The sequence below is a fragment of the Trachurus japonicus genome, chromosome 17 (assembly GCF_045865225.1).
Source record: "Trachurus japonicus isolate A0001 chromosome 17, Traja_1.0".
Classification (NCBI taxonomy): Eukaryota; Metazoa; Chordata; class Actinopteri; order Carangiformes; family Carangidae; genus Trachurus; species Trachurus japonicus.
In genome coordinates this window covers 28,156,379-28,175,255 of record NC_140923.1, presented here as the reverse complement: position 1 = coordinate 28,175,255, position 18,877 = coordinate 28,156,379, and the positions used below count along the sequence as shown (strand labels likewise).

Sequence of the window (18,877 nt, the reverse complement as noted above, 5' to 3'; positions counted from 1 at the left end):
ATCGTGTTAACTGACACGAAATTTTAATCTATTGATCGTGCTGGCCAACACGATTTCCTTGTTTTTTTCGTGTTGCTCAGAACGAATTTTAAACTAATGTATTTCAATTGGAAGTTAATTTCGTGCGTGCAAGCACGACATTCGAATGCCACGGCGCACAGAAGGGCTTTGATTTTATTTAATTTCTGAACCTTGACATCAACTGAATACAACATTTTATTCATCAGAGATTCCTCATATATCATATTACATATCGTAGCCATATCGAACTCGCCCCCACCCCCGTTTTTTTAATGTTAGGCTACGTCAAGCCTGTACATTTAAGAAGTGATATTCATCATATCGTCCTATATTTATGATCTGGTGCTTTTATTGTTCCCTTTTGTTGCAGGATTCAGGCATTTTGTGATTAGAAACCTATTTTATGGTTATTTTTAATATCTGCTTCCTGCTCCCCTCCCCGAATCGAATGTCCCGTTAATATAATACATGTCCGCATTTATTTTTCATATTGCGAGGTAAACTTTTTAGTTTTTTTTTTCCGGGTTTTTTAATGTTACGTCAAGCCTGTACACTAAGAATGCAGGGATTCTCGGCATCATAACGCCCATATTTATAATCTAATGCTTTTATTCCTCTTATTTGCTGCAGGGTTCAGGCATTTTATGATTAGAAAACTTTTGGTTATTTTATTTTGTAGGAAAAAACAGGAAACAGATATCTGTTTCCGGTCTTTCCTACAATATAGCTAGAATGTCCGCATTACTTTTTCAACTACGGACTACGTTTTTTTTGTTTTGTTTTTGTAAGGTACCACTACGCTGACAGTGTCATCTTATATTATTTTAATATCGTTTTTTCGTACTATTATTGTGGAAGTGTCCTGTATTTCTCTTGTCCCTCTCCTTATGTTGTCCGGTGGAAACAGATTCTCCCCCTTTCCCGCTAACCCTTCACCAGGTAAGATGTGTGCCTGCTGGATGTTCACATTAACATTGGTTTCATTATTAAACGCAAGACTATGTATGAAAACCATCTTCTAACTTGTGAGGGAAAAAATAGCCATATCTTGTAACTTTGTCCAGCTAGACTGATAAATCAACTATGTGTAAGCTTATTCCCGCCGAGCGTGGAGCATCACCAAAGAATTATGATATGCAATAACATGAGATATAATGTCTCATTGCTTGGGCACCCTTAAAAATTGTGTATTGGTTTAGAAAAAACGTGACTTTTTGTATACATTCAGAAGATGGTGAAATCATGGTTCAACCAGTTGCATATACTTTTTAAACCTTTCTGCAAATAAACACAGCTAGACACAGCTAGCTAGACTTAATTTTAATCTATTGATCGTGCTGGCCAGCACGATTTCCTTGTTTTTTTCGTGTTGCTCAGAACGAATTTTAAACTAATGTATTTCAATTGGAAGTTAATTGCGTGCGTGCAAGCACGACATTCAAATGCCACGGCGCACAGAAGGGCTTTGGTTTTATTTAATTTCTGAACCTTCTTGACATCAACTGAATACAACATTTTAATCATCAGAGATTCCTCATATATCATATTACATATCGTAGCCATATCGAACTCGCCCCCACCCCCGTTTTTTTAATGTTAGGCTACGTCAAGCCTGTACATTTAAGAAGAGATATTCAGCATCATATCGTCCTATATTTATGATCTGGTGCTTTTATTGTTCCCTTTTGTTGCAGGATTCTGTCTGTCTGTCTGTCTGTCTGTCTGTCTGTCTGTCTGTCTGTCTAGCTCTCTGTTTCTCTATCTATCTCTCAGCTATCTGTATAACTGTTTGTTAGTCAGCCTGTTTGTCTGTATTGGTTGGTTTGTTTGTTTATTTGTTTGTCTGTATCTGTCGGTATTGCAATGGACAGATATACCATTGACCCCCAGAATCCCAAATACAAAGAGGGGAGACGCATGGCTGTTGAACTGAAGCATGATCAGATTCTTGCTGAAGCCAGGGTTAGTGTTTACATCATTCTTTACTTGACCATACAAATTATATCCCTTACTGAATGTGTGTAGAAATATGAGTGCAGAAGATTTTGTTTTACTGTTTTATTAAACAATGCAGTTGAGTATTTAACATCCAAGCATGCTCTGTGGCGTTTAGAAATGATGAAAAAGGCCCAGACGATGCTGACTCTGTATCAGTAGTGAATAATATCTGCTCTTAGAGCTATGGATTCAGTAAACAAATGAATACAGTAAATTGAGGCCACAGGCAGACTGTTCATGACTGTAGTGCAATAGTGAAATATGTAATGCAAAACATTGGAGAGCAAGTTTTCCAATATCCTTAACTACAGATGGCGACATTATGGTAAGGGTGTGGATAAATCCCTTGATTCAGTAGATGTTGGGGTTTGCTTTGATTTGTCATCTGTTTTTGCTTAGGTACCTTTAACCACATCAGTTTGACAAGACTTTTATCAACTCATAGGAAGCAGCTCAGAAGAGGAAACGGACATCAAAGTCTAAGAGGACAAGGCAAGGACAAGGCCAGCCCAGGGGAAGGCGTGGTGGGCGACGCAGCGCCTCAGCTACAGGTTGTTTGTGTAAATTGTTGATGTATCGAAAAGTAGATAACAATTTTTTTCAGTGGCATTGCAGTTAATTACATAACCAAGTATTTCATGTGAATATACGTAGTTTGTCTGATTATATCAATTGTTAATTAGTATGTAGGTGGAAAAAACATGATTGCAGTCCTAAGCCTACCCTAATCCATTCTTACTCTTCTATGTGCTTATTTACAGGTGCACAGCCTCCACCTGACTGCTCCCTGTCATCCAGTGTGGGAGATCTGCCCACTTTCCCCTCAGCAAGTCCTCTGGCAAAATTTGGTAAATCACTTGAAAATGCCTTGAAAATGAGATCTCGATCTCAACTGGTCTTTTTTACCTGGTTAAATAAAGACTAAATAAAAATAAAAACAGTGATGAATGAATTTAACTTTAAATGTTACCTTCAAATCTCCATGTATAATTTAATTTAAGATAGACATTGGAACAAACCTTACACTGTAAGACAATGTATTACATAGATAAAGAACACTAATGGTAATAGCCAGGTCCATGGTGATGAAAATATGTGTATGCTATCTGTTGATTAATTGTTTTAATATTATATATGTAATCTAAATCATCTTATATAACGCAAGTTTATATTTTCTTTACAGAAAAAAATATGGAGAGGCTCTCTGCTATTTTGGCATCATGTCATTCTGATGAGCCTCAAAGAAGCTCAGCATCATCCAGGTCTTTCCGTCAGCAGAAAGCCTCGGAGCGCTGGAAAGAGTCAAGACCATACAACCTCCAGTGCCTCATAGAGAAGGAGGCTGTTGGTCATCCTTTGTGTTACCTCTGCAATGAGCCTGCTGTCATTCGGTTGGTATTCTTAAATACTAAACTTATTCCATGATCGGCTTTTAGAATTAGTGGTCAGTGTGTAATTATGTTTTCTTTTGTGCTGGTAGAAAACTTGAAAATTTCAGAAGCATCCCACAGGAATGTGGAAAATTATTTAGGACCTCCTGTGCCCAACTGCAAGGGGCTAAACCCTGAGACACATAAACCAAATAAATACAATTTTGTATCTCACCTGATTCAGAATATCCTAACTTGAATTAATAATTTTTTATAATCATTTTGCCTTTCCCTTCTAGGTGCAGAGATTGTCTTCCCGACGAGTGGTTCTGTGGCGACTGTGATGTACTGCATCACAAAAAGCAGCCACTCCACAACAGGGAATCCATTATTGATGGTTTTTTTTAAAGCTGTTCCTCCAACCACACACATCATGAAACAGGAGGATGGATATTGCACCCATGAGCAAGGTATGTCTCAATCTAAGCCTAATTTTTTCCATATGTATTTCTAACTTGTTACAAATAATGTAATGTAGTGGTTTCTTGTTTTTGTCAGCATGCATTTTGCCAGCTGCGAAGGCACCATGCTGTTCTTGTGAGGGCACAAACATCATCATATCACCAGGGAAACCAGTGATTTTAATTACCATCAATGGTAAGAACAATTCACTACACTACACAGATCATGTGTATTAAGTATGTGGTTGGTGTGTATTCATGATGTTGTTTATTTGCATTATGTTCCAAGGGCGTTATGACTTGCAGCCACTGTATTTGTGTGGAGCATGCCAGAGGCAGTGGACTCCTGAATTAAAGGACCTCATTAGGAGTGGATATTGGCCGACCTCTCTTAATGTGTCTACTTTGTACACATTGGACCTTTTGAGCTCCTTCCAGGAACTGAAGGTCATTTCTCCTGGTTTTGCCACACAGGCCTTCGCAAAGTTGCTGGAGCACCGCACAAAGTGTGGAGGAAGAGTACGTAAAAAACTGTATTTACATAAGCAGACAACATCACAAAAATGTGTAATTCTCTGTATCTTCTCGTCTGGACATATCAATGGAGATGCACTGCAGTGCAGTTTCTTAGAGTTTTCGTACTCTTCATTTGAGGAAAACCAACTCTGCTGTGGTGCTGAATTCACCTGCCCAGCCTGCACACCTGAAATGTTGGCTGTTTCTGCAGATGGAAACAGGAAGTTGTATCGCTTTGGCCAAAGTGGAAGGTGCTCTTTTTTCCATTGTTTTTATTGATTCATTTATATTCCTGTGTGACTAATGCATCTATCTATTTGTCTTTCTTCTTCAGCAGTGAGGACCCTGCCTTTTTTGAGGGGCTCTTTGTGGCAAAAGACAGTGAAGTGTCCACATTTACTGAGGCCATCCAAAAAGCAGTGAAAAATGCAAGTTATATTGTGTGACAAAATGTGACAAAATAGCTTTATTGCTGAAATATTACTGGAATTAAATTTAAAGAAACAATGACCTATATAGCAGACACAATTGCAATTATTTTATTTATGTTTGTTGTGTATGTTATAGAGACATGGAAAAGGAAAATGTGGGGACTCCCAATGGACAGCAGCAAGAGAAAGTTCAAGGAGGGCCTCCGAGATATGTAAAGGTAAGTCTGTATTTGTTGGTCACTTGGCTTGTTAATCCTTAAGGGCTTTAACCTGATTATTGTATAACACTATTTATCAGACATGTCAAAGACTCCTGGACGAGACTGCAAGGCTAGCTGCACTAAAAACGGAGGTATATTGCTCAGATGATGAAACATCACAGTGGATCTCTGAGGTGATTGAATGGGCAGCTGGAGGTAAGCAAGACCAGATAACAGAAATCAGTGCAAAGAGTGCACATCGCATGTTTTACAACCAAGTTGTATTAAAATGGATTTTATATGTAGACCAAAACAAGTTCTTAAATTTAAAGTCCTGTGTTCTGTTATATTGAATTTACTGTAACTTTTATTTCTAAAGAGACACCAAACGCACCGCATAACACTGAAGGCACCACACAGAGCGAACTTCAGCAGTCCATTGTGGGGCTCTACCTTAGTGTCAGGCAACAGAAGCAAACCCTCTACCGTCAGAATGGTATAACAATAAAACAAGTTGATAAAATCAATCTACTGTATTTAATAGTGTTAACATTCCAACAAATGCATGTACTTGCAATTCATGAATTCTAACTGTCCATTATTTAAACTGCCATTTAGATTATGATAATCTAGATAGTGTTCTTGCTCTTAATGTCTTTTCAGACAGCAGCAAGTTTCGCCACCGCCTTCGGAGGAAGCTGGGAGAGGACAAAAAACTGCTTCTTCAGGAGATGCAGAGGTACAATGGACTAGTACCGGACTCTGCAGCAATCGATGTGGCTGCTGTGGAAAACACATTCACTGGAGAGAGCACTGTGTCCCCTTTGTGGCCATGGGAGGTTCATGGCAGTGGTATGTCAGTTTTGTAAAGCTTCATAAGAATTATTTTGAGTTCTTGTACTTCGAGTATACTGAACTAAATCATAACATATTAAGCGTTTTAATATCCATTAGGTTTGTGGGTGTATTTTAATTTTACTGTTATTGTGTACAGAAAACATCACAATCAAGAAGGCATTGTTTGACCAAGTGATGTTAACAAAGCGCCTGGAGGAGGAGAAGAGCATTTTGCTTTTGGAGATGGAGCAACATTGCACATGGTTGCAGAAGCAGGCAGAGGAGCTGAAGAACAAGGTGGCTGAGAATGGTAAGATGGAACAAAAATGTATTCATTGAAATAATTGCTTTCAAGATTAAAAGAAGTGAGCCGAAATCAGTGTCAGTCACAGAAGACAGACATCTTGCTGTGGAGTGCGTCTATAATGTGTCTTGTGTCCTTGGAAATGTAGACCAGGACAACGAAGGACTTTGCTGTCTCCTGAAAAAACAACTGTCTGAACTGTTGGAGCAGTTGCAAGTGGTCCTCCGACAGTACAAGACTGCTTTAGGTCCTGAGGCCTCTGTCCATCTGCACATTGAGGAGGAGGATCAAAGTGACCTCAGCAGTCCAGACAGCAGTGAAGACGAAGAGGATGTCACAATTTAGGTAATTTACTCAAGTATGTACTGTATACTAGTGTTTATTTTGCAACCATACCTGTAAATGATTTATACAGCTTGTTCATTCTAGATTTCACCTTCTCTTACCATGTTTTTTTTTTCACAGATTGATGCTGCATGACGGACTGGACTCATTGCTGCCAGACCCATCAGCCACATACCCATGTACATATAAAAACACGATAGAAAGCACACAATAAGAGTTACAAAAAACACAATAAGATCATAAAAGTTGCAGTGATATTTTAAACTCCAATGCAGAAATGGGTGGTAGGGGGAACTGAGGCACTCAGAGTAGGAGAGTGATTTACAAAGCCTTTTTTGCAGCATGGCCATACAAATTAAAAACAACTAGCCAACGCGTTGCGGCCACAGGCCTTCATCGGGGCTGATATAAAATGGCTGCCCATATGTAACCTCATACCCATATGTAACCTGACTTCCTAGGAAAGGGCCTTATAGTAGAAACACAGATTGTGGTGTTTATCAGTAGAATACAATATACATCCACACTTAAACGGACATGAAAGAAGAACAATACAAAATATACAAGCAAACAACAATAGAGAACATTTCAAGCACTGTAAATCATCAGGTTAGGGTTTCTCATTCAGGAAGTTGAAGGAAGACTTATATTGGCCAAGGGAGCTGGATCCCGCCTAGATCAAAGAAAAGGGGAGAAGTCAAGTTCACCATTTAGGCCTGGGTACTGTGTAGCTTTCAGAGTATATATCCAAATGGATTCTCTCTGTGAGAGACTTTTTAACCTGTCTCAGCCGGTATGATTAGTTGAACATAAACATGCCATTAGGACAGGCAACCACCAATATCCTATGGCTTCAATTTATGTTTCATTCTCCCAATATAAAACCAGCCACACAGGCATTCCAGTCTGTACACAACAAACGTGTTGCAATTTATAAATGATTTAATATCATATCTCTAACCTGAAGTAACATCCGTGAATCGGTTGGCATTGATCTATTATCACAACAATTGCAATTGACACATTTGTGATTCCCTGTTCTCATATTGAGCCATGTTTTATGGGGAGCTGAAGTGAGATGACTCTTCACCAGTTTATCATTAAGTTACCAGTTTATTTCTACTATAAGGCCTGCACAGACATGTGACCTTTCCCTGTATATAGGTTACATATGGGCAGCCATTTTATATTAGCCCTGATGAAGGCCTGTGGCCGCAAGGCATTGGCTTGTTTTAATTTGTATGGCCATGCTGCAACAAAGGCTTTCACTCTCCCACTCTGAGTGCCTCAGTTCCCACTACCACCCAGTCTTTGGATCCTTACACTGAAGAGGACCAGAGGTAGAGACTAAAAGACAAAGAGACCTGTTTCAGTACACACCTTTCAGTGACTACAGATTGTAATGATCTTTAAGGCCAATCATTTTCATGGCTGTGTGAACCAGGTGCAGTAGCTTTGATTTAGTTGAAACAGGGAGGTTTCCAAACCAAACAGGCATACCGTATCTGATAACGCTTTCCAACACAGCCTGATAAAAATAAAACATAATTCTCTGCTCAACTCTGTATAGTCGCAGACTCCTTAGAAAGTACAATCTTTGGAGGAGTCTAGAACACACGCAGTCTACATGGGTGGTCCATGTTTAAGTTCGGTGTATGTGTAAACTAAGGTACTTGTAGGACTGGGCTTGTGCAATTGGTTGGTTGTGGATGACAATTTTGCTGTGATCACAAACTTCTGTGGGATCGAAACTGATCTCCTCTGTCTTTTTAACATTTATTGTGAGATCGCACCACTCAACAAACCTTTCCACTTCAGAATGATAAATGTTAGTGTTGTCATGCTCCTGGAGTTAGCTCAGCACTGCAGAGTCATCAGAGTATTTGAAAATATAATTCTGTGTGTGACTTGCTGAGCACTCATTTGTGAACCATGTGAACAGAACTGGTCAGCTGACACCCCTGTGGAGCTCCTGTGCTTATGGTTTTTACCTGACAAACACTATTACTGACCTTAAGTAGCTGAGTTCTGTTTGTTAAAAAGGAGTGATACTGAGGGGCTGACAGCCAGTTGTTTCAGTTTCTGAATTAAAAGATGTGGCTGAAGCGTGTTAAAAGCAGAGCTAAATCAATAAAAAGCAGTCCCCCCACTATCCTCAAGATGTTGGCTTCTGCGTTTTACTATAGCCTATTGCTGAGTTATACATAGCCTACCATGTCCAAGGCAGTGTCTGTAGTGTTCAGAAATAAAAACCACTGTGTGCACATGAATGGAGGTCATGCATTGTTTCTGTGTGTGTTACTTTGACACTTATTTAATATAAGTATAATCATGTGTCTTAAAATGTATTATGAAACATTTAACTTATGTACAGTATTCAGTATTACACGATTCAATACAACATTAGATAAAAGATGTTTTGCATCCACTGGCAGCTCTGTTCAATAAAAAAATAATACAGACACAACATGACACTATATGAGACCAAATTATTCATATTCACACATACACAACTATCACTGGAACTCTTTCTGTCATCCCCCACTTTGGACAAAGGGCAACTTTGAAACCGCCCCCTTGGTAGGGGGGAAACTGGCGATTGCACCGGACTGGACAGCAGCCGACAGATTTATGACGTTAGGTTATGGTTTAATAATCATTATGAATGAGGTGAGTATAGCCTATGGTGCTAGTGTTAATACAATCAACATCTATGTCCTTACAAATTAAAGTTGGTGGTGTGTCTGGAGCAGCTGCTGACAGTGACAGTTTCCTCATCACTAAACGTGGACCACAATCCGATCCTCAATCACTCACGTCATGAGGACGGGACAGTCTTTAGACATATAAGCTACATCCATGCATATAAGGCATAGGCGTGTCGCCTGTGTATATTCTGTGATTTTTCTCTCTCGAGCGAGACATGTTTTCAAATCCTCCCGCCCCTGAACGCATCTCCGTCAGTAGGCTGAAGTTACGTCTGAGAGACGTCTACTACACCGTAACAAATGTATATGTTCATGTTTTTCAAACATACATTTTCAAATTACATGACCATATACCTTAAGTTAATTTTTTTTGTATTATAAAGTAGCCTAACCAGAAATATGTTTTCGCAACCCTAAATCCTCCCGCCACTGAACGCATCTCCGTCAGTCGAGCATAAGTTACGTCTGAGAGACGTGTACTACACCGTAATAAATGTATATGTTTATGTTTTTGAGACATACCTTTTCAAATAACATGACCATATATCTTAAGTTTGATTTTTTTGTATTAAAAAGTAATAAGAAATATGTTTTCGCAACCCTAATCTATCAACCAACCCTAACATCAACTGAAAACTACAAAGATGGGGACATGTCCGGAAGTTGCAATACACAGTGCTATGCTCCGCCATATTGTTTTGTAGTTCCAATGTGTTTTCTCTATTATGTGAAGTCATAACCAAGAATATTGTTGGCTTATTTATAGTTTTTAAGGATAGGGAACACATTTTTTAGGTCAGATTTTATGCATGTGATTGACAACATGGTGAAATCATGTTTTTTTTAGATTTTGGCCCTCATCAGTGGCGCCCCCTATTGACACTGATTCGGTTATAATAGTATAGATCAAGAGCTTTCCAAAACTGTTGATCCCATATCTCTAGCACTTTCTGTTGCTGATTTATGAGTCTTCAAAAACACCCCAATTTCAAGGTTCAAAGGTCATTCCTGGGGAGAAGGAAACACCCATATGTCTCATTCTGAAATATATTACTCTCTAGGTCAAGACCTTTCCAATGATGTCTTCATTGTCCACCTACGACAAAATTTCATTTTCGACTTGGTCCCAGCCAAGCCACTTTCAGGTGTACTTTCTCAGATGCCTTAGGGTCCCAGCTAGATAAAATAAATCCAACATTTTTTAAGGCCTATTTAATGGCCAAATATGTTCACAATATTGATGTTTGCCTTCCACACAGTCATATTTTTCAATTTGGATCAGTTAAGACCCAATCTTCCCATACAAATACATATTCTTGCAAATAAGCATATTCCCCATTCCCTTAATATGACCATAAACATAGCCTAGGCTATAGCTACTGCACCCTTTCCCACACTGATAGAATAGATCAGTGGTTCCCAAACTTTCTCTACTGGGCCCCACTTTGGTTCATTAGATTTTTCTTTCTGCAATGTCCAGCTTTTATGTATTTTGTATTGATTGAGGCCACAGCAGAAACAACCTACCTTACATGGGCAGGATGTGGTAAAAGGAAAGAGTGGCCTACCTATGGCCTGTGCCTCATTCCTCGCATTGTGACAGGCCTTTGACAGGTCATGTTTTGATATAGTTGCCTGTGGTGAGCATTCAGGAACACTCTCATCATGGACTGAAACCATTTAGGCCTATTGCAACAAAGTTATTAGACTTTGTTAGATAATTCATCTCCCTATAGATAGTTGTGTAAATTAATGGTCAATCCCTCTGTGTCATAGTGACTTTCTGTAAGATTACTGTTGTGATCAGTTATCTGCCCTATTTTCTCTCTGAGGAACATGCTCTTTGGCGACTTCAATCTCACTCTCTGGCTGCTTACAGACACAGCTGTAGAGTTAGATGATAATGCCTTCCGTCACTGGATGACACTTTGTGTTTCTTAGCTGGTGTGAATCCTTATCTTCATGTTTATGCATTATAGCCAATTGAATGTTAACACATCTCCCCTTTGCTATCTCAGCCCACCTTTCTAGTATAAGAATCTGAGCTTTACTGTTTGACCCTCAGAATTGAGGTGGACTCATGCACTTATGTTGTGATGACGAATCTTCTGTTCTCCTTGGACCAAGTAAATAAACTCCTTCAGCATAAGACATACAGGACTCTGGTACTACTTCTTCTTCACCGGCATCACCACAAATTCCTCCCTAACAGACTTGGGCTTAAGGCTCCACTCTAGATTGAATGTGATTGGCTAAAGACTAATCAGCTGGCTGTCAGATGACAACAGCTAGGGGCCCCTTATGACTTCAATGTCCTGCATGAATTTGCACAAAGCTTATAGGAGATGATCATTTGTGGATCTGCAGGTGCGCATTGGTCCCGCACCAAGGGATGACTGTTTGCAGAGTTACGTTGCAGACCTAAGTGTATTCACACTAGAAGTATGTCATGTGTTACTGTCTGACTTCTTCGGGTGGAGGCTCTATGGTGGAGGCTGGAACAGTGTGACATGAGTCAGGCCCGCAGGACCACTCGGAGCAGGGCCACTTGGACCAACAGGTCCGGTCAACGATGTTGATGTCAGCACGGGCTGTGGACAGAGCTGAACTGGGACAGGGGTGGAGTGCATGTGTGTGTGTTGTGTGTGTCTGGTGTTGGCATCTCCATAGCAACAGTGCCTCAGGTACTGCAGCATTTACCTTACCAAAAATGACATCAGCGAGGGTCAAACAAATAATAGCCTCACATTATCCTTTTCCCATTTGTTAATGATCTTTATTTCTTTATGTACAGCCATGACCTTTTGTCAGCAACAAAGTTAACAACTTGTGTTTTTCCATACTGCGAAAGTAACCAATTTTAAAAAGCAATAAAATGTCAAGAACATGAAATCAAATAATACGTGAGCTTTGATATAATAGAAGTGAAGTTTATGTGGAGTTCTCCATCTTATCTCAACTAGAAATAAACATGACCTTAAATACAAAATATAAACTTGATGACATATATGCTCCAACCAAAACATTCACATTGAAACAAAAACATTCACATTACACATTTTTATTTTTAAACAATTTGAAGAGAATCCTTTGGCTGCCAGGAATGGGCCCACTCCTTGCCACTGAAAACAGATGAGAAATGTTATTTTTGTTACTGGTGCTTGCTGAGTATTTCTAATAAGCTTAACCTTCTAACACGTGTCACCCTACAGAATATTCTAGGGGTGACCTCAAATAGTCAATTCGGAGAGGTCTGATTTGACTATCAACCTTGTCAGAATAGCACCAAACGTCATCAACAGTACAAACAGTCTATTCTCACGCTTGTTTACGTGATTCTCTCCCTCAAATATCTAAAGTTAGAAATGCCCAATTCTGTTCATGTCCCTGTGAACACTCTAATAACAAACTAATAACTTTTATAAACTGATAGGCAAGATACGTAGGAACTTTGACTGCATTTGCATGGAGTAATCACACACATTTCATCTTTGAGCTGCAGGACTCTACTTCACTCGGTAATCGCCTCCGCGCCAGCTGACTACCTGTAACCATGGCTGTAACAAGCAGACTTCACAGAAGGGAACTGCCACTGAGACTGAATGTTTGTGCTGCCAGTCACCCTCGGACGTGTGTTGTCAGTGCCGGGATGCTATCCTGGACATGAAAAGTTGCTGCATAGCGTATAACTAGAGCAGAGTGGGTGAGTTTTTTTCGTCTCTTTTCAATAGAAACCAGGCAAAGCAAACAGATGTTTGATGCCTCATATTATGGGCTGGGACGCTGTTCTACTGTTGATGACGTTTGGTGCTGTTCTGAGCATTATTTGTCGCTGTGAGTGGCTGTTTGATCGCAATTTGCGCGTGGAGAAATATGCTGCGCTGTTTGTTATGGTGCAGTCTTTGCTAAAGTTGCTACAACTAGAGAAGCTAAAGGTTAGCAGATTTTATCTCACCATGGGTTAAATTTATGCTGTAATATCCCTTTAAGTATTAATGCAGACTAGGCCTATAGAGGGAGAGATTAAGCAAAATTGCATAATTACATACCAAACTGGACAGGGCTCCCACTCCACCAACATCTCTGCTTTGCCCTGTAAAGACAGTAAAGAACAACAAAAAAGAAAGACATCTATCATTATTCTAAAAGGCATCAATCTCAATCTTACGAATCAGCTATTATCTGTGGTTGCAGTCACTGAGTTTTGTTGGTGCATTGGGACTTTCCTGATATTTACATTGTTTCATAATGATATGTTCAGTATAAACTGTGTTTTAATCTGTGATTCAAAAACACCCTACAGATGGGCCGGTGCATATTCTCATTTGCCCAGGTCATAGTATTTCAAAGGAGGTTAAATCGAAAGCAACTGGGATCTTAGACAGAGAGGACAGATGGTTTGAAAGAGGAGTTAAAGAAGCCATCTATGTAAAAGTAGAGAAACCATCCCTCAACAGGGGAGGGGGTCTCAGACACCACCTATCTCCAATTTACAATGCTGCCCTTTCATCCCTTCCCAGGAGATTCAACAATCTAGCCTCAAAGAACAACCACTGTTCACAAGTGGCAAGTGACTCCAACGACTGTCGTTATAACAACATAGGGCGCTAACAAAGTCGAAACCAACGTTCTATTAAAGGCAGTAATTTAAACGACTGTCGTTGGCACTTGGAGCACAAATGGGAACCAGTGACATCATCACCCTTGTGAACGCCCACACAAGAGGTTAAATAGTGAGTCTCCACACCAGATAGTTGGACCAGTCCCAGCCTGGTCAGATGCTACATGAACTGATGAAGCCTCTTAGATGAGAGGTGAAACGTCTTCCTAGACAAATAACTAAGTCCAGTTGCTTTCCATTTAACCTCCTTTGAAACCCTACAGATGATATACACAAGGATGTTTCTAAAACTGACAGTGCATTTGTGTAGAATTTCAACAAATAAGTATTTTATTTTGTTTTTGCAGGGGCAGTACATGATTACAATTAATTGCAACAGAGTTAGCTAATTTTACATGGGTGTCTGTCTACCCTGTCTAACCTTTCTCACTCTCTCCCTCTTTACTCTCCTTATGGGAAAAGTCTCAAGACGAGCATGGTAAGAGCAATCTGTGAACATAAAAACATAGCTGTTACTAACTAACTTTTTTTTTTTTTTTAGATTAGGAGCAACAAGAAAAATACAACTGTGAAGACTTCAGTGGTATGCAAGCCAAGAATGGTTATAGAACGCTTAGCATGTTATACCCTAACTACAAAAGTTATTTGGTAAAATTAAACACATTAAGCCTGATGGATTTCCTGTGTTTTCTGTTAAAAATCATCTCTCATAAAAATTTACAACTATTTGGCAAATAATGTGGGGAAAATGATCAAAGCATCAACCCCTGTAAATACATGTATTTCAGCCGGGACCACTTCAGTCAAAGAAACTTAATTACAATTGCAAAATTTAATTTTGACGGCGTGGCTTTTTTCTGGGACCTCCCTGCTCTCACTGACCTATGTGGAAGGCATGAGGCAGGGAGAGCAGAGTCAGCAAGACCCCCAGAACAGAGCAAGCACCAATGACCCAATTATGACATTGGTAAGTCAGAACAAAATGAGAAGGAGGAGGTGGGTTGTAAAGCAGCAAGCTGAGAAAGCAGCAGAAGCAGATGGCTGACTGATGCAGTTTAAATAGAGCGCCCAATTGAATGAGAAGGAGGAGATATGGTCCGCTGATAAGGAGCTGGCCTATCACAGCCAGCCAGCTGATATGAGCCTGTCCAACATGGCCTGCCCACATCAGCTGATGAGGTGAGCAGCACAGCTTGACTATGTGGCCTGCCTGAACTAATGCTACACTCAATTTTTGCAACTATATGCGCAGTGGCACACAGTGTATGTTGATTAAGTCAACCAGTAAACCATTATCCAAGTTCCTGCCAAAGACATTTCTTGTGAATATGCAAAATTATTAAATGATTGGTTTGTGCTGTAAGGATAACAAACAGGAATAATTTAAACTTACTTTTTTGTAGCTTCTTTCTCTCTGGCATATGCCTTGTTGCCACTGCAATATAAGATTATACTTCACTCATATATCCTTTAAAAGATGACACTATCCCTTCTTAACTGTATGTAATGTATTAATAAACAGTGATAATGAGATATTGATAATCAACAGAGACATGAGATTACCAATGTAATTAATTGAGAACACCCTATAAACATTAGTACATACCTGACTTTTTACCCATGTCGGTCTGCTCTGCCTTTCCCTCTGCGTTGGTCTGCTCTGCCTTTCCCTCTGCGTTGGTCTGCTCCGCACCGGTCTGCTCTGCCTTTCCCTCCGCGTCGGTCTGCTCTGCCTTTCCCTCTGCGTTGGTCTGCTCTGCCTTTCCCTCCGCGTCGGTCTGCTCTGCCTTTCCCTCTGCGTTGGTCTGCTCCGCACCGGTCTGCTCTGCCTTTCCCTCCGCGTCGGTCTGCTCTGCCTTTCCCTCCGCGTCGGTCTGCTCCGCACCGGTCTGCTCTGCCTTTCCCTCCGCGTCGGTCTGCTCTGCCTTTCCCTCTGCGTTGGTCTGCTCCGCACCGGTCTGCTCTGCCTTTCCCTCCGCGTCGGTCTGCTCCGCACCGGTCTGCTCTGCCTTTCCCTCCGCGTCGGTCTGCTCTGCCTTTCCCTCTGCGTCGGTCTGCTCCGCACCGGTCTGCTCTGCCTTTCCCTCTGCGTCGGTCTGCTCCGCACCGGTCTGCTCTGCCTTTCCCTCTGCGTCGGTCTGCTCTGCCTTTCCCTCTGCGTCGGTCTGCTCTGCCTTTCCCTCTGCGTCGGTCTGCTGCTCCATGTACCACTCCATGTTGGTCTGCTCTGCTTGTCCCTCCATGTTCGCCTTGCTCGGCCCTTCCAGTGGGTCACAGGGTGTGAGGTGCAGTGTGATTAGCGCCTCCTCATTTACATCTGGGTCCTGGTTCCAACCTGCAGTTAAACAAATTGTCAAATCTCAACCAGATTTGTGTTCACTTTAGATTACAGGAAACTTTTGAGTCTCCTGGATCTATTCAATTTCTACAAATCTATACTGTATTTAATTCTTTGTGACTGTAACTATAACTCAGAATATTATCATATGGTTCAATTAATTAAAATATGATTTTATTTCTCTGTAACAGACCATTATTATCACTGCTGTTCTTGGTGTATAATGGACCATGTATCCAGCCACTTCGTGTCAAGGTCTTGCATCACCCTGTCAGGGTTTTTTCCTAAACAATGACCAGGTCCCTGCACACTATCCCTTCCATACTTTATGGTCAGCGTCCTGTTCTGAAAGCTGATGCCAACAGACTCAATAAACTCATCAGGAAAGCTGCTCCTGTCATGGGAGTGGAACTCCAGTTGGTTGTGAGAGAGGAAGATGCTGAGAAAACTCTCAGCATCATGAACAATTTCTCTCACCCCCTGCATGCCACACATGCACATTACTCTAACTATTATTAGCATTTACTCCATTCACACTATAATAAACCAATAATCTGGCATGAAAATGTCCTTTAGGATTAAAAAAAAGTTCTATCTCATCTTATTTTATCTATAACATTGTTTATACAGGACAATGACAGAGTACTCACAAGATTGACATCAAACTAAACTAAACTATTTAAACTAACATGTGTGTGGTGAAGGAGCACCGTTATTTTGTCACTTTATATTTTGACATGGACAAAGGAGACAGCGACGCCAGACAGCCAAACATTTTACAGGAGGAAACTGATGTTTTGAACCGGGAGGTCCAAGCTCACAGTGGCCGAATATATGGTAACACGGACAGACCTCCACGGACTGATGAAGCAGAAATAGTCTGGGAGGAGGTTATTGTTAATCAGATTTGCCCTGATACACTAAGAACTGTTGCCCAGTGTGGAAAAAATAAAAAAACAGAAAAACGCACCCTTTTCCACTAATAAATACGCTCACATTTACTCTTTACGGTCTGTTATAGTTAACAACGGACTGTTATACAGAAATACAAGACCGTAGGATGTAGAATAAAGAGCGTAATTCATTGTGTTATCAAAACGCAGCATTCAAAAGAGCCGTGTCATAAAAAAAGGTTAATCCACTCCTTTTGTGAGAATTGCTGTCACAGCCCACGAGATGACAGACTCTGCGACCGCTGTGTGATGTCACATGATATGTAAGGGATAATGTATAGTTTGGAGGTTGTTATGGAGAAATAAACCCCGACAGGTTGTATGGAACCTGGTTTATTTCTCCATAACAACCGACCAACTATACATTATCCCGCTTATTACACGGTTCACAAGTGAAATAATTAATTTGAAACATAATGTTGATCAAAATACGACTTTAAACGATTTAAAATTGCATCATTTAGCGAATCTGCAAGACTGGTCACGTCGGCTGTGTTGCTGAGCATCCTCCTGGTCGTGCATTTGAAGCCTTTGATAATCAATCAGTGGATCAATGGACTACCATACAGGTGTTAAGATGTGTGTATTGTGTGTAGTCGTATCTGTCATAAACAAGAGATTAATCTTACTGTTTACGGGGTGCGTTTGTGTTGTGGATCCGCGGTGCCACCGAGACGAGAGGAGAGCTGTGACACCGGGTCAGAGGCTCTGATCAGCAGGTTTGGTTTTCAGGCACAATGTGGAAGGATCCTCCACTCTCCTTGTAACAAGTTACAAGTCGTTTATCTAACATCACTACTTGCGCAGAAAGTAGACCAGGTTGGAGCTGGCGGGCTTTCAGCACACTTTCGGCACGGCTTTTTGGCACGAAATTGTCACTGCGCCAAGCTGAATCTGTGACACTTCCCCCTGCTGCACCGCCACACCCATCTCAGCGCACTGCTGTCTACCAAATTACCAAACTGACCGTGCGCTGTGTTGCGCTGCATGAAACTTGCACTGCGCCGCTGCCACAAAACTAGAAGGCCATAATTCCTTTCCAATACAATAATTTAATAATACCATTTGTTAAGCATGCATTGCATGCATCTTACCTTCACAAAGGTACTCATAAAATGAGCCAATCTCTTGGAGGTAGTCTTTGGCAAAATCAGTAAGGCTGCAACGAGGGGTGAGGATCTCACACTTGGTTTGCTCCTTCTTTGTCTTCTTTCCAAGAAGAAGCACTGGTTTGTAACCAATAGCATGGAGTTTCTCAAGCTGCAATGACATAAGTTTGTATTATCAGTTGAAAAAAATGGAATAGCAACTACAAAACTAACTGAACACATTGATTAATGACAAAAATATGACATTACTGAGGACAGAATCCATACTAATGCCATTTAGGATGATCTGATTTCGTGATGAGTTTCACTTTTGTATAAAAATGTATGTGCAAACAGGAACAGTTCATTATGTGTAAGCAAAAAACTAAACTTTAAGACAAATAGCAACAGTAAGGGTACAATATGTATCACATTTGTAACACTTGTTTTTCATTTAGATAACTAGAAAGAAACTGAAGCATCAACAATGACAATTTCTAAATGTATTCAAAATAGAGAGAAGCATTTGTGTTTCTGTGACTGAATAGGTGAATGCTGCAAATGCATTTATAGTTGGCAGTGTATACATTTTACAAGCTGTAGTGGTATAAACGCAGTCCATTTCTTCTATGAACTTTTTTGTTATGAACACAGAAATACCTGAGGATCACAGGATTTTCCATGTA

General features: G+C 40.5%; 2 protein-coding genes and 2 long non-coding RNA genes across 4 annotated transcripts in view; 3 read left to right on the top strand and 1 right to left on the bottom strand.

Annotated features, from left to right (window-relative positions):
* Positions 1 to 18,877, top strand: part of LOC146970861 (cadherin-6-like) — a 118,540-nt gene that overhangs the window by 58,247 nt on the left and 41,416 nt on the right. The gene's annotated exons all lie outside the window — the stretch shown is intronic.
* Positions 2,520 to 4,047, top strand: LOC146970864 (uncharacterized). Its single transcript, XR_015038058.1, has 5 exons — positions 2,520 to 2,570; positions 2,781 to 2,867; positions 3,203 to 3,410; positions 3,689 to 3,859; positions 3,948 to 4,047. It is a non-coding gene; the product is annotated as an uncharacterized LOC146970864 (long non-coding RNA).
* On the top strand, positions 5,099 to 6,173 carry LOC146970863 (uncharacterized; the record flags this gene model as incomplete). The annotated part of the gene is made up of 4 exons (XM_085804447.1): positions 5,099 to 5,213; positions 5,377 to 5,493; positions 5,661 to 5,849; positions 5,992 to 6,173. Coding segments are annotated over 4 exons (603 nt in total), but the record flags the coding sequence as incomplete, so codon positions are not given.
* On the bottom strand, positions 12,137 to 15,294 carry LOC146970862 (uncharacterized). The gene is made up of 4 exons (XR_015038059.1): positions 15,206 to 15,294; positions 14,234 to 14,301; positions 13,241 to 13,284; positions 12,137 to 12,313 (listed from the first exon to the last, which is right to left on the bottom strand). It is a non-coding gene; the product is annotated as an uncharacterized LOC146970862 (long non-coding RNA).